The 13,818-nt window shown below is 42.8% G+C and overlaps 2 protein-coding genes across 2 annotated transcripts; both read left to right on the top strand.

Annotated features, from left to right (window-relative positions):
* Positions 1–548: 548 nt before the first annotated feature.
* On the top strand, positions 549–2,135 carry LOC131257578 (transcription factor bHLH146). Its single transcript, XM_058258363.1, has 2 exons — positions 549–815; positions 1,122–2,135. The coding sequence occupies exon 2, from the start codon at positions 1,146–1,148 to the stop codon at positions 1,791–1,793; it is 648 nt and encodes a 215-aa protein (XP_058114346.1). The 5' UTR covers positions 549–815; positions 1,122–1,145; the 3' UTR covers positions 1,794–2,135.
* Positions 2,136–7,694: 5,559 nt separating this feature from the next.
* LOC131217196 (pentatricopeptide repeat-containing protein At5g44230) lies at positions 7,695–10,930 on the top strand. Its single transcript, XM_058212022.1, has one exon. The coding sequence runs from the start codon at positions 7,775–7,777 to the stop codon at positions 9,731–9,733; it is 1,959 nt and encodes a 652-aa protein (XP_058068005.1). The 5' UTR covers positions 7,695–7,774; the 3' UTR covers positions 9,734–10,930.
* The last annotated feature ends 2,888 nt before the right edge of the window (positions 10,931–13,818 follow it).

Genomic DNA, 13,818 nt, shown 5'->3' on the forward strand with positions numbered 1-13,818 from the left:
GGGTGACTCTTAAAATCATGGTCAAAAGGATCTTCAGCCCCTGAAATTAAGGATGTTGTGTGGGACCCACCTCATACAAAGAAGAAATGTAGGGGTAGTATTATCATAGGTGTAAAGAAGACATAATAGATGAAATAGGGGTTTGTTAGGTGGTCAAAGCAAAGAAAACCCATGTAGAGAAAACAATAGAAGAAGAGAGGAAAGGGTCTTTAGGTAGTCCTGGAAGTGTGTTGCATGTGTGAAGAGGGGTGTATGTATGTATGCATGTATGTATGTGAGTGTGTGAATTGGAATGGAGTAAGGGAGAAGAAATAAGGGGAAAAGGGGTGCATGGTTGGAGTCATGTGATTGCATTTATAGGGAGTTTGGTTTCTTGTTCCCTAGCGCACATGGGAGGGGGTATGATCTTTTGGTAGGTGGAGAAAGCAAAGCAGAGAGAGAGAGAGAGAGAGAGAGAGAGAGGTGGGACATGTGCTAGCATGTGCATCCTATAATACACAAACCCCACACATCATTTGGGAGGATAGTAGCCGAGACACCCAAGAAAACAGTCACTGGAACTCTCTCTCTCTCTCTCTCTCTCTCTCTCTCTCTCTCTCTCTCTCTCTCTCAGGGCTGGCTTCCAACTGTTGTGGGGGATGGCTAGAAGACATGATGCTTTTGGGCTTTAATGGGGCTCTACTACTAAGATAAGGTGAAGCTTTGGACTTCGTGCATTGCATGGATGCTTTGTTTCTACCCCTCCTCAGGTGCTTCAGTGGAGATCTGTGCCAAGGATTTTAAGTTCTCAGACATGAAGTTTTGAAGAATTTAAGGTAGCAAAGGAGAAAAAAAAAAGAGTCTCTCTCTCTCTCTCTCTCTCATCTTTTCGTTGCTTACCATCACAACTAGTTGTATGAGCTTTTAAAGTCTTTAGAAGTCTTTAGAACCATCCCTCACAACCACACCCCCCCCCCCCCCCCCCCACTCGTTGCTTACCACCACCTCTACATTGCTCTTTGTTTGTACTACTACTTCTAGTTGTAGGAGTCTTTACAACCATTAATGCTCTTTGTTTGTTTGTTTTTTCTTTTCCTTCCTTCTCTTATTGTTACTCATCATCTATTTCTTCTATTTTACAGTGTCCATTTTCATCCTTTGCTTTGATGGAGGAGATGCAAGGAAGTAAGCGAAAGCGGGTCTACTCAATCGAGCCAAGCTCCATTCTACGTGCCACCTTCTCTCAGAAGTATATAAATCATCTATTGTCAGCTCTACTGAAAATCAGCACCGACAGCTCTCGCGACAACAATGAAAGCCAAGAGATCGAGAAGATTGTTAGATTCCAGGTCGACATGGCACTAGTAATGTCCGCAGACGAATTCCGCTGGAGCCATGCATTGAAACGCAAGCTCCAAACCGGCATGAACAAAACTCCACCATCCCCAACCCTTCTCTTCACCTATAAACACATCCCACATTGCTACAGTGGTGAAAATCTCAAAGATTTCCCTCCATCACCACCCCTCCCTAGGACTCTAGTGCCTGTAGGCTACCATAGAAACTCAAACCCTAACCCCAATTCCCAGAATTCCTCAAAAAGGCCAAATGGGGTTTACCAAAACCACCAGAGTAAGAAGAGAAGGACCAGAGATGAAGACGGCGAGTTGGTTTGCCGTCTATCGACTCTAAGAAGGATTTTGCCTGGTGGGGATGAAATGGGAGCCGGCGAACTGCTTTCGGAAGTCAAAAGCTACATCATCTGTCTCGAGCTGCAGGTTAGCATCCTAAGAACCCTAGTAAATGCACATTGATCTGAAATGGGCTAGGGTTTCACTCAAAATGAAGAAGCCATGGAAGAGATATTGATGTGTAACTGTATTAGGGTTCTTATATTGTTATGGTGTATAGACAAAGAAAGCTTGTTATTACTTTTGTCATTGTATAGGTCCATGATTTTGTTAAAAACCCCCACTTTGTGTGCTCTATTTCTGAAAAAAAGAAGAAAAAAACACACCCCACTTTTATGTATCATGTAATATTCATGTTGTTTTTCAAATGTATTTAATGGTGAAACAATCCTTTGTGGCATTTCATGTTCTTTGATTCAAAATGGAAGGTTGAGATTCAACCCATTTTTATTGTATGTGATATCATGGAACTGACATTGCTGATTTTAAGATCAGTGACCCATTTATTGGTCATGATACTAAGAGGGTACATGTATTGTAAGGTGCTTTTGAATGATTTGTGGGACCGCCGGTGGATCATCGATCAATCAGGACTGTCCATGCATTCCTACAACTAGATTCGCATTTGAGCAGGTAGTTCTAACCATCTGATCAAGATCAGGATGTGAAATGGACAGTAAAGATCGAACTGAGAAACTAAATATGTGCAACCATCTTGAAACATCTATCCACTAGGCCCCACCAAAATCGGTTACATCGTAACACTTCGGATAATCCAAGCCATGTGATTTTTTGCAATGTTGCTTCCCTCTTATTGTACATGAAAGAATGGGCAGTCTGGATCGGTCACTGGCCATCCCACAGACCAATTAAAAGCTTTAAGGATGTTGCAAACATTGTGGTGAAGGTGAGAACATCAGCATTTTTACCTAATGGATCAGCTCCATCATTTTCCCGACTCCATGAATCTGCATTCAGTCCACGTTTGCCGTTTGGTTTGATTTCAAATTGAATTGAAATCATTAGTAGAAATTAGTAATAAAGTAGCTAGACATTACCAAAATTGTGATTTCCTTAGCATTCATACAAGCAACTCCAAATTGCAATTACAATACTTTGAAGTTGGATCTAAAAGCTACATAATAGCAATTTGAAAAAACTAACAAACACCATTATCTTTTCTCATTTCATGTTGTTTAAATTTTAAACTGAAACATTTATAATTCAACTGTATTGTACATCCAAACGCAGCCTAAAAGGCAAGAACCATCAGTACAAGAGAAATGATCATATACAGCCCATTGCGTTAACTAAAAATACAACATTTTTATGCTGACATGTCAAATGGGTGTAGAATCTGACCAATGCAAAAGGTGGGCCACATCATAAAGATCACATGAGACAAAAACCAGCTGAACGGTCATTTGTCGGTGAGACCGCGCCTTTGAAATCAATGTACAGCCTATTGTCTGACTCATTGGATGTTTGTGGCCCACCTGATGCATAGATTATTCCAAGTTTCCATCTAGTTGATCTTCATGGAGTGGCCAAACCTTTTAACGGCTCAGATGTTCCACTTCGGTGACACCTGACAAGAAAATAAGAAGATTGTATGTGATCATTTCTCTAGAAGAGAGATGTAGAACTAATGAAGAATGGCCCACTTTTAGGGGTGGAAGTGGGCCGGGCTAATGCGGGCCAAATTTCCCTAAGCCCTGACCCTAATAGGGCCCTAGGCGGGCCACCAACAATAAGTCCAATCAAACAAATGGCTTGGATTATTGAAACATCCCTTTATCTAATGTGTCTTTAAACTACTCACATACAACAGATACAACCACTGATAAGTGTCTTTAAACCATCTATTCTTTTATATAATCATGGCCCACTTGATGAATGGACCAGGTCAACTGGTGGGGCCCACATTAGTTACTAGCCTGGCCCAGCCCTGAAGCTACATTTTGAGACCAGTTATTATACTCGTTCGAGTCTTAAAACCATGGCCCAACAATCCCATCTATTTCTGGAGAAGGATACTTTGATTTTAATACCTTCAAAAAAAAATAATTAGGAAATTCCCATCTACCAGCAAATTCCTTTGATATCCATACTGTTCATCAGTGGTCGAGACCTTGGATGGGCCTCTAGAGAAAGTTACAAGAAAGGAACCAATCAAAATTTATTTCACCTTTTCTTTTTCCATAAAAGAATCCCCAATCCAACGGATAGGATTGTCCAATCAATGCCAATTTTGGAATGTGGGCCACATGAAGTAGGAACTACGTGATGACCGGTTGGGATCTCATATACATTTGGCATGTTCTCCCAAGCGAGCTGCGATTAACTAAGCCCTTGTGGCACGTTGAATATCAGCTGAGAGAAAGATACAATGAACGTCCTGGATCCTACACACATATGCCATATTCCCACTTGTGGTGAGCTTTATGTTTAGTGATTGAAGCCCCTCCCACACTGTACGGTCCAGATCATTTTGTACACAAAAGCATTTGGGCCGTCGAAAACTCATGCCGACATGCATTGATAGTTCGATGATCCGAACTGTCCATATTCCGGGCACTACGGTGGGTGTGCCATAATCCAACAATCATGGTGAGCAAGATAGTTGAATATGGACCGTTGAAAGTAAAATTTTCAAGGTCCCACATTCAACCAACCCCACCCCCGAATCAATGGTTAGGATCAATTTCAGCATGCTTCCAGATTGTGGACCATTGAAATCCTAGAAGATGGACGGTTGCAATCATCTGATCGTCTATGGGAGACACCTGATGGAGCAACAAATGCTGTTGAGCCTCAATCGCCTAGCAATTTCGGACACGTGGGCTGTGATAGGAAATGTCCATGGAGTGGGCCCACAGAGGATGGCCCACGTGGAAAAATTCGCGGCGTTCGTATAATCCAATTGTCTAAACCGTGGACTTTTTCGCCGTCGAATATGGACCGTTCCCACAGTATATCTCCACTTTGACGGTTCTTTTGGATTATAGCGATGTGGTCCAGCCACGGTCCGAAACACTCGATGGATGATCTGGATAACCGTCCACGTGGCCACGTGGACAGCTGTAGGTGTCACAAATCAAATCAAGATGAGGATCTTGTCCAAACCCATCCACAAAATGATCATATGGTACCCCACAATGACTTGGGAGTAGTGGTTTGAATATGATGGGAGTGTTTGGATGTATGTTTGCTTTCAAAATCCAATTATTTTGCCGACCTATATGTGGGACCCAAGTGGGCCCACTTATGATTACGGTGGATTATTGGATAGATCTATCTGATGATCACAGCCGTTCGTTTAAGGGCAGGGCAAAATGAATGGTGAGGATGAGTTTATTCTAGTAAACTCTTTGGGTCCACTACAGTGTATGCATGTGTCTTATCCACGCCGTCCATCCGTTTTACCAGCTAATTTTAGAGCATGATGCAAAAATTGAAGCATATACAAAGCTCAAGTGGACCACTCCAAAGGAAACAGTGTCAAATGAATGCTTACCGTTGAAAACTTCTTGGGGCCCATAGAAATTTTGAATCAAGCTTATATTTGTTTTTTCCATTCGTCCTTGTCTTTGTGACCTTATGAAAAAGTTGGATGGTAAATAAATATCACCCTTGGTGTGGTCCACTTGAGGTTTGGATATGCTTTGATTTTGGGATCATGCACTAAAATGATCTGGAAAAATGGATGGACGGCATGGATAAGACAGATACATCCATGGTGGGCCCGCAGAGTTTACTCAGTACGATATAGCCTAGAGAGTGAGTCCGCCATCTGCTCCCATTCTGACCGTCCGTTTTGCATGAGCTTCATTAGACGGCTGTGATTATATAATCATGGATGTTTTTTTGGTACATCTGCAATCTATGGTCCATCCCTCCTACCGACTGGGCACGCTAGGGTCCCACAGTGGAATTTGAACCATGATAAGGTACAAACGGACCTACCTATGATAAACAAACACCGTTGGATAGAAGGAATAGATGAAAGACTGCACATGAACTGAAAATAACCATGGTTGGATGATGATCACAGCCACACGATTAAGAGAATGTAAAATGGACGGTAGAAATAAACAAAATGGTCGTTCAATCCATTTTGCATGCCCATACAGGAATGGATGTGATCATATGGATCTGCAATAGGGTGGCCACATACGGATTTGCACCACAGTAAAAAAAAACGGATAATTCGCACTGGATCATAACTCATTCTCCATGGGCCGGTTCAAACTGGGCCTGAACCTTACTGGACCGTCCATTCATTTTTGGACCCAAATTTGTCTGAAAGTTAATCCGAACCATTCGTTTACATCCATAAACATGAAGATCCGATCCGGACCGTTTGCCGGTCCGAAGTCCGCCCTTCAACAATCCAGCCCGGCCCATTAACAGATTGCAACCTTATATATGTTGGGGTACAATTTTTTGATGGGCCCACCCATGTAATGCCATTGTCTCATCGCAACCGTTCATCAAGTGGGCCAAGTTTTGATTAGATCATTCATAGGAGTCTTCATTGGCCTAGTACCTTGATTAGGTGGGCCACACATGTAAATCAGAACTATGGTCTATGCAAGATTCATTTGTTTCCCATGGCATGTATCTAGACCTAAACACATCTCACATGAAGTCAGGTGGGCCGGGCCGGTCCGGGCTAGAGTGGGCCAGGCTTCCTTAATGATAAAACCACAAGCCCAGCCCAAACATTGATTGGGCCACGCATGCCTGAATGAAGGCTGGCCCATGGGTGAAGTTAATAGGTCCATGAAAGGTCCAAAATCCGGGCTGGGCTTCGCCCTGTGGGCCCCACCCTACTCGGCTCCAGGATAACGCTTTATCAGAAGAGACCATGTCAGCAGAATACTTCTGATTGGAAGATCACAGCGGCCCATATCATGGCCTTTTTTTAAAGGAATGTGGACGGTGGTGGCATTTTTATTTTTGACCGTCTATCTGTAGGCCACGTTCAGTTTTTAGATTGCCGTATTGAGAACGTGCAATCTATCAACGATGGGACGCAATAGATCAACGGTCTGGATTATGGATCCATTGCTCTCACTTGTCAGATTTTGAAAGCGGTTGTATATGGTGCAAAGATGTAGTAATGCTCCTACATTGAACGGGCACCGTTAGCTGACTTTGAACAACTAATTGTGGCCCACCTGATCAGCAGACCAGTCTGATTATTCAAATCAGAGCACTTACAATAAAGGCCTGTTTGATGAATGGCTCGGATCTCAGGCACGCGTGCCACGTTAGCTCTTCCCCATTATGTGGAGAAGATATTGAGCGGATTGGCTGGTGTACCACACATCAGCTATATAGCTCATGTAGGTACGTGTCGTGCGAAGATGAGCGTGTACGAACGGTTCAAAGGAGATCAAAGTTACATGGCCCCCACAATGATGTATTTATTGTATCCACACCGTTCATACATTTTTCGAGATCATTTTAGAGCATATCCAAAAAATGAATTATATCCAGAGATCAACTGGACCTCACCACAAATAGCAGTGGAGATAATGATTTTCACCATTAAAAAATTCGTAGGGCCCACCATAACGTTTATTTTCCATCCAATCTGTTCATAAGGTCACAGAGACCTGGATGAAGAGGAAAAACAAATTTCATATTGATCCAAAACTTCTGTGACCCCCAAAAGGGTTTCAATGGTAAAAGTTCAATCTCCCACTGCTTTTTTCATTGTGGCCCGCTTGATTGTTAGATATGTCTTAATTTTCCTCTGAACCCTTACTACGAGCTCGTAAAACGGATGGACGGTTTGGATATAACACATACCTCATTATGGGACCCACAGAACTTGCTGACGTCAATCACAGTATGTAACGGGTGCGTGCTGACGTCAATACATCACTGAAGTCGGTGGTGCGGGTGCACGTACTAACTAGGGTGTTAATAGCCGGGCCTGGGGTTGGTTTTGGCCCGGATTTTTAACTGTTTCGTGCCGGGCATATCAAAAAATTTTGATTTTGTCGGGCCCGAGCCGGGCCCAATCACACCCCTTCTCGTAACTGGTTAGCATCCGTTCCTGCAACGCTCTCAAAAATTCAGAAATCTGTTAAATGGTTGCCTTCCGCCTGCTTCCCATAACCGGGCTTTCTACCTTTTCTTCTCCTTCCCACAAACACCAGCTTCTTCTCGGCATTTCATCGAACATCTCACCCCCAAACCACCAACGCGCCATCTTAGAATCGCAGCTTATCTCCGTCCTACAATCGTCCACCTCCCTCGCCCACCTCAAGCATGTGCATGCCCATCTCCTCCGCACCGGCCTCGACCAAAGTAGCTTCGTCCTCTCCAAGCTCCTCCGCACGCTCACTAATCTCAACCTTCCCGTCAACTCCTACGCTCGCCACCTGTTCGACCATGTGCACTACCCAAACCCCTTCCTATACACCGCCCTCATCCGCGCGTACGCCCTCCGCGGACCCTTCTCCCAATCTCTACTACTCTACTCCCGCATGCGCCGGGTTGGTACGCGACCACTCTCCTTCACCTTCTCTGCGCTCTTCAAGGCTTGCGCGGCACTGCCAGATGTTGATGCAGGCCGCCAGGTCCATGCCCAGACGATTTCGATTGGAGGGTTTGATTCTGATCTTTATGTTAACAATACATTGATTGATTTTTATGTGAGATGTGGGTGTCTGGAGGATGCAAGAAGGGTGTTTGATGAAATGCCTGAGAGGGATGTGATTTCTTGGACGACACTGATTGTTGCTTATGCAAAGAGGGGGGATATGGATGCAGCTGAGGAGTTGTTTAGCAGGTTGCCAGAGAAGGATATGGTTGCTTGGACAGCGATGGTTGCAGGTTTTGCACAGAATGCGAGGCCAAGAGATGCGCTGAGGCTGTTTGAGAGGATGCAGGTAGCAAAGGTTGAGACGGATGAGGTCACTCTGGTAGGGGTTATTTCGGCTTGTGCACAGTTAGGTGCGGCGAACTATGCAAGGTGGATTCGGGATGTCGCGGAAAGAGCTGGGTTTGGGCCTGAAACAAATGTGGTTGTAGGGTCAGCATTGATAGACATGTATGCAAAGTGTGGGAGTGTGGAGGAGGCATACCGAGTGTTCGAGGGAATGACGGAGCATAATGTATTTTCTTACAGTGCAATGATCGTTGGGTTTGCAATGCATGGACAGGCAGACGCGGCAATGCGGTTGTTTAAAACGATGGTATCAAAAACAGAGGTAAAGCCAAACGGAGTCACATTCATCGGCATGCTGACAGCATGTAGCCATGCAGGGATGGTCGAGCAAGGTCGGCAGTACTTTGAAAGTATGCTCAATGATTACAGGATTGTCCCGTCAGCTGATCACTATGCGTGCATGGTGGACCTTCTCGGGCGAGCTGGGCATGTGGAAGAAGCCCACAATCTCATAAACACAATGCCCTTTGAGCCACACGGAGGCGTGTGGGGCGCTTTGTTAGGTGCCTGCCGCATCCATGGGAAGCCCCACATTGCAGAGATCGCCGCAAACCATCTGTTTGAACTGGAGCCCAATGGGATTGGAAATTACATTCTGCTTTCGAATATCTACGCATCAGCTGGAATGTGGGATGATGTGTCAAGGGTAAGGAAGTTGATGCGAGAGAAGGGTCTGAAGAAGAACCCTGGCTGCAGTTGGGTGGAATCAAAGGATGGTGTTGTTCATGAATTTTTCGCAGGTGATTCGTCACACCCAAAGGTCAATGACATAAAGGTAGTGTTGGAGGAGCTGCTAGAGAGGTTGAAACAAGCTGGATACACGCCAAAGCTGAGGTCTGTGGTATACGATGTGAGCAATGAAGAAAAAGAGCGGTTGCTGAAGAATCATAGTGAGAAGCTGGCACTGGCATTTGGGCTGCTGACAACGAGCCCTGGGAGTGTGGTACGGATTGTGAAGAATCTGAGGATGTGTGAAGACTGCCATTCGGTCATGCGCAGTGCGTCTTTGGTAGAAAAGAGAGAGATTGTGGTGAGGGATAACATGAGGTTCCACCATTTTCGCGAGGGTGTGTGCTCATGTGGCGATTTCTGGTGACCAAGGAAAATCTTATGATCTTAACCACCTGATTCCATCCAGACCGTTGATTGTTTTCTTTTCTGACTGTCCATTTGGTGGCTTGACAACATGATTACCATACAATATTTTTTGGATTGAATTATTGGAACTGGGAGTGCTTCAAGCTTGTGTGGGGATGTGTTTGTGTCGAAGATGCCAACAGTGGTGACATTGTTGAATTCTTCTAAGAGAACAGTCAGTCTCAGTCGAGAAAATTAAGTTCTCAATCATCAAATGGGAACTATAAGGATTTGAATTCAATGGGTTAGAAGCGGCGGATTCATTCAGGTATTGGAAGACGGCAATAGAAAGAAGACTGTTAAAACGGAGAAAGAATACAGTGTAAATGCCCGCTTTTGAGGGCGTTGAAAACATAATATCGACGAGTCATTAATTAGCAATCTAGGTCAATCAGTCATTGAGGTTGCAACTAGAGGAGAATGGACCATTTTCATGACACTTGTCTGGGCCAGCTGGGGTTGGGATCCGAATGAAACGGAATGAAAACCATTGGAGGTGGGCCTGTAATATTTTCAATCAGTCAGTTTTGGCATGATGGATTTCTAACTCCTGACCATAGCTGAGGAGAGTTGGGCAATTTCTTGAAGGGGATTGCAGGATGGAGGAAAATTGAAATGTGGACAGGGAAATGTTACTTGAATTCCTCAGGTATTGTATAACCATGGATTTCGATTTTCAGGTATGTTCACCCCATGTATCTTATTTGCCTTAGAAATCGATTTAATGTCTTTTTTGAGAGAAGTGAATGTCTTTAGATTTTTAGGAAAAGCTAGGAAATTGAAGTAGGTTTTCAAGCCTACAAGCAGAAGAAAAGTGGGTTTTCCCTACAGGCTGATTTCATTTCTAGGGTTTTCCATGTTCCCAAACACCACCCAATGAAATTCATGATCTTACTCATTGGTTAAACATACCGTCACTATGTAACTATCCGAATGAAAATGTGGATGCATTACCGAAAGGTGAGTGTTTCAGGAGAGGTTTGTGTTGGATATCTTTACAGTTAGCTTGATGTCTTGATTTTATTTTGTAAAATGAAAAAAAAAAAAAATCCTCGTTGTCGTCATTGTCATTGTAGCCTTGTCCTAGCTATTTGGTGCAAGCTTTGCAAATTTTGTTTCCCCAATCATTCCTATATAACATAGTGAAAAATCTCAATCTTGGCAATTTCTTGGCTTGGGAATTTCTCAGGATATTTATCATATTTTTACATTTTTCTCATGATATTAACAGAAAATCTTGCTGAAAATAATATATTGTAAATTAATAAATAAATCTAGGGTTTTGCTGATGTCCCCACCTTCACAGGATGTTTGCGATGTCCTCAATCCTTTTGATTGACATGTGAGACACCCAATCGTCAATTTGAATAGCTCACTCTTCCACACTACAAGGGACAAGCCATGGTGCAAAAATCATGCCTATCTGATAATCCTAAGCATCCAATTGGTGGCATTGAAAATGGACAGTCAAGATTGAGCGGATAAACAAAATAGGTCCTATCATCATCTTGAAAGGTCCCAATTGATGATCGGACGTCCCATGTGTCATTAAAAAGGTCCAGGGACAATGGACGTTAGCAAAACCCATAAATTTAAGAATAAAAATATATAGTTATGACTTATTTTAACAATTTTATGTTAAAAATGTGATAATTTTACAATAAAATTGTTTAAAAAATGGTTGACATTTTGAAAATCTCAAGATATGATTGGGATAGCATTGTTCAATCAATTTTCCCTGCGAGAATGCCATGAGATTTTTGTCACAATGCCTACAACAAGTGTTGTGGAAGATTCCAGTCCGATTGTAACCATCCATCCCGCAACCATGGACGACGAGTGCAAATTGGCCCATGAGACTCAGGACCCTTTGATTCCTCTTTGATCCACGCCCCTCTCGTGGTGGGCCAGCAGCGGGTCAGTGATGGTGGGGGTGCACAGTCCACACCCAGGGAATCTGAGCATGGTGACAAATCTCATTCTCCATAAGTTCTCTGCCCGGGAATTTCTCAGGAGATTTTCAGATTTTGATGTTTTTCCTACAATATCATAGGGGATAATCTTCCTGAATTTAAATATTTCTTATAACTCAATAATTTTAAAATTTTAAATATAAAGTATAAACTGAATTATTTTAACTTGTAAATAATTTTTCCATTAAAATCATGAAAAACTAAAAACTACTGAGTTTTAGAACATCCTCGTTATATTATCCTGATAATATCATTTAATTATAACTCCGTGTCGGTGATAATATTTCTGAGATTTTCAAAATCATAGTGTTGTTGGCGGCCCACGAGAGTTTTAAACGGGTCTTCAAGATGCAATTGGATGATACAGTAAGATGCATTATCAAATGCATTATTTGTCTCGAAGTCTATCTTATATTCCTACTGCCTGGGGCGAAGACGAGGTGGGCCCCACTCTTTATGAAGTCTTCTGGGGGAGGTCCTAAGCGGGTTTTTTTGAGTTCAACGGACAGTATATCTTTTTGTAGTGGAGTTAGGTCCTGTTTGGAAGACAGCTAAAAATTATTTAATTTCATATAAGTTAAAAATAATTATGTATTAGAAATCTTCATCTCTACTAATATATAATGAGTTCATCATGTGTGTCAAAACATAGGATTGCCCATATCTATCAAGAATCACTTTTATGCAGATCGACGATCCTAACCATCTGATCCATGGTCATTTTGATAAATGGTTCGTATCAGTTATAACTAAGTTATCAAGTATGGTCCATCCATCATGTGGGCCCCACCTTGGATTGTCCATGTTTCAGAAGAATCATTTTGAGTGAATAATAATCTTACTGTTGTATTAGTTGTTAATATATACTGAAAACCAAATTAATTACAACAAAATGGTCCAATCTAATCAGCTCCACTTACCCATATATCTCAAAAATTGCTTCTATTGAGTGAGGTTAATCATCTGATAAATGGCAAACTGAATGGATGGTCCTGATCAATCGTAACCAGAAAATCTCAAGCACATATTTGGACTGTTTATCAGGTGCCCCGCGTTGGATTGTTAATATCATTTAAAGAATCATTTTGATCAAGTGATCCTGATTGGACTAATCCAAGTTGGGCCAAGTCGAGCATATTTTCAATGCTGACTCATCATTGGACTCGACTCAGATGAGTCAGCAGTCCATTGTCTGGACACCACTGGACCCAAACCCGATAGATGGGTCTGTTTTGGGTCCTCCCAGTCTGGACCCCACAACACCCGGCTCGTTCCGACTTGGACCCAACTCATACCCAACCGATACATTAATGGAGCTAAAAGCGAGGGCCGATTATTGAATGGGTTAAATCAGGATCTCCCATCAGCTGGATCCGACCTGACCGGTCTACACGCCTCGTCTCAGCTGACTAGGCCTCAATAAGAAAAATAAAATTTGGGCCCATCTGAGCCCATTTAGTTGGTGGGCCTAAAATCAAGGCCGATCGATTGACGGCTAACAAGGCCTGCAAGCCTAACCTTTTTCCTCTGACTATTATCAATGTATCAATAGTTTTTTGACTCAGCAACTCATTCGATCATGAGTCGAGTCATGACTCAACTGAGTCAGCACCAACTTGTGACACCTAACCAGATCAGACTCGACCTTTCTCTGGGTCAACTCAGTCGAGTCACATCTAGCTCGGCCGAGTCGTCCACATGCGTTTCTGTGAGCCTTTGAAAGAGACAGATGTGGGACAATGCTTTTCAATATGAAAGGGAGCATCACTCAAGGGAATAAAAAATAAGGCTTAGACAACGTGGAACGGAGATAACATTGTAAAATACAAAGAGATTAGGCATTGAAGATAAGGGAATGGTGGGGCCCACCTCTCTCTCATCTTAATTTCTACATTAATTTAAATCGAATCGAATCGGATCCATTGAATGTGGGAACTAAAGTGGCATCGACGGGCCACATTTTATAATAAATGTGGGAATCTTCTGCTAATGTTTCACCATAATCTATTCCTTCTATCTAATCAATGAAACTCTCATCTCACGTCACAAAAAAGAGTAGTCATCCAACCAC

Source organism: Magnolia sinica, chromosome 10 (assembly GCF_029962835.1).
Source record: "Magnolia sinica isolate HGM2019 chromosome 10, MsV1, whole genome shotgun sequence".
NCBI lineage: Eukaryota > Viridiplantae > Streptophyta > Magnoliopsida > Magnoliales > Magnoliaceae > Magnolia > Magnolia sinica.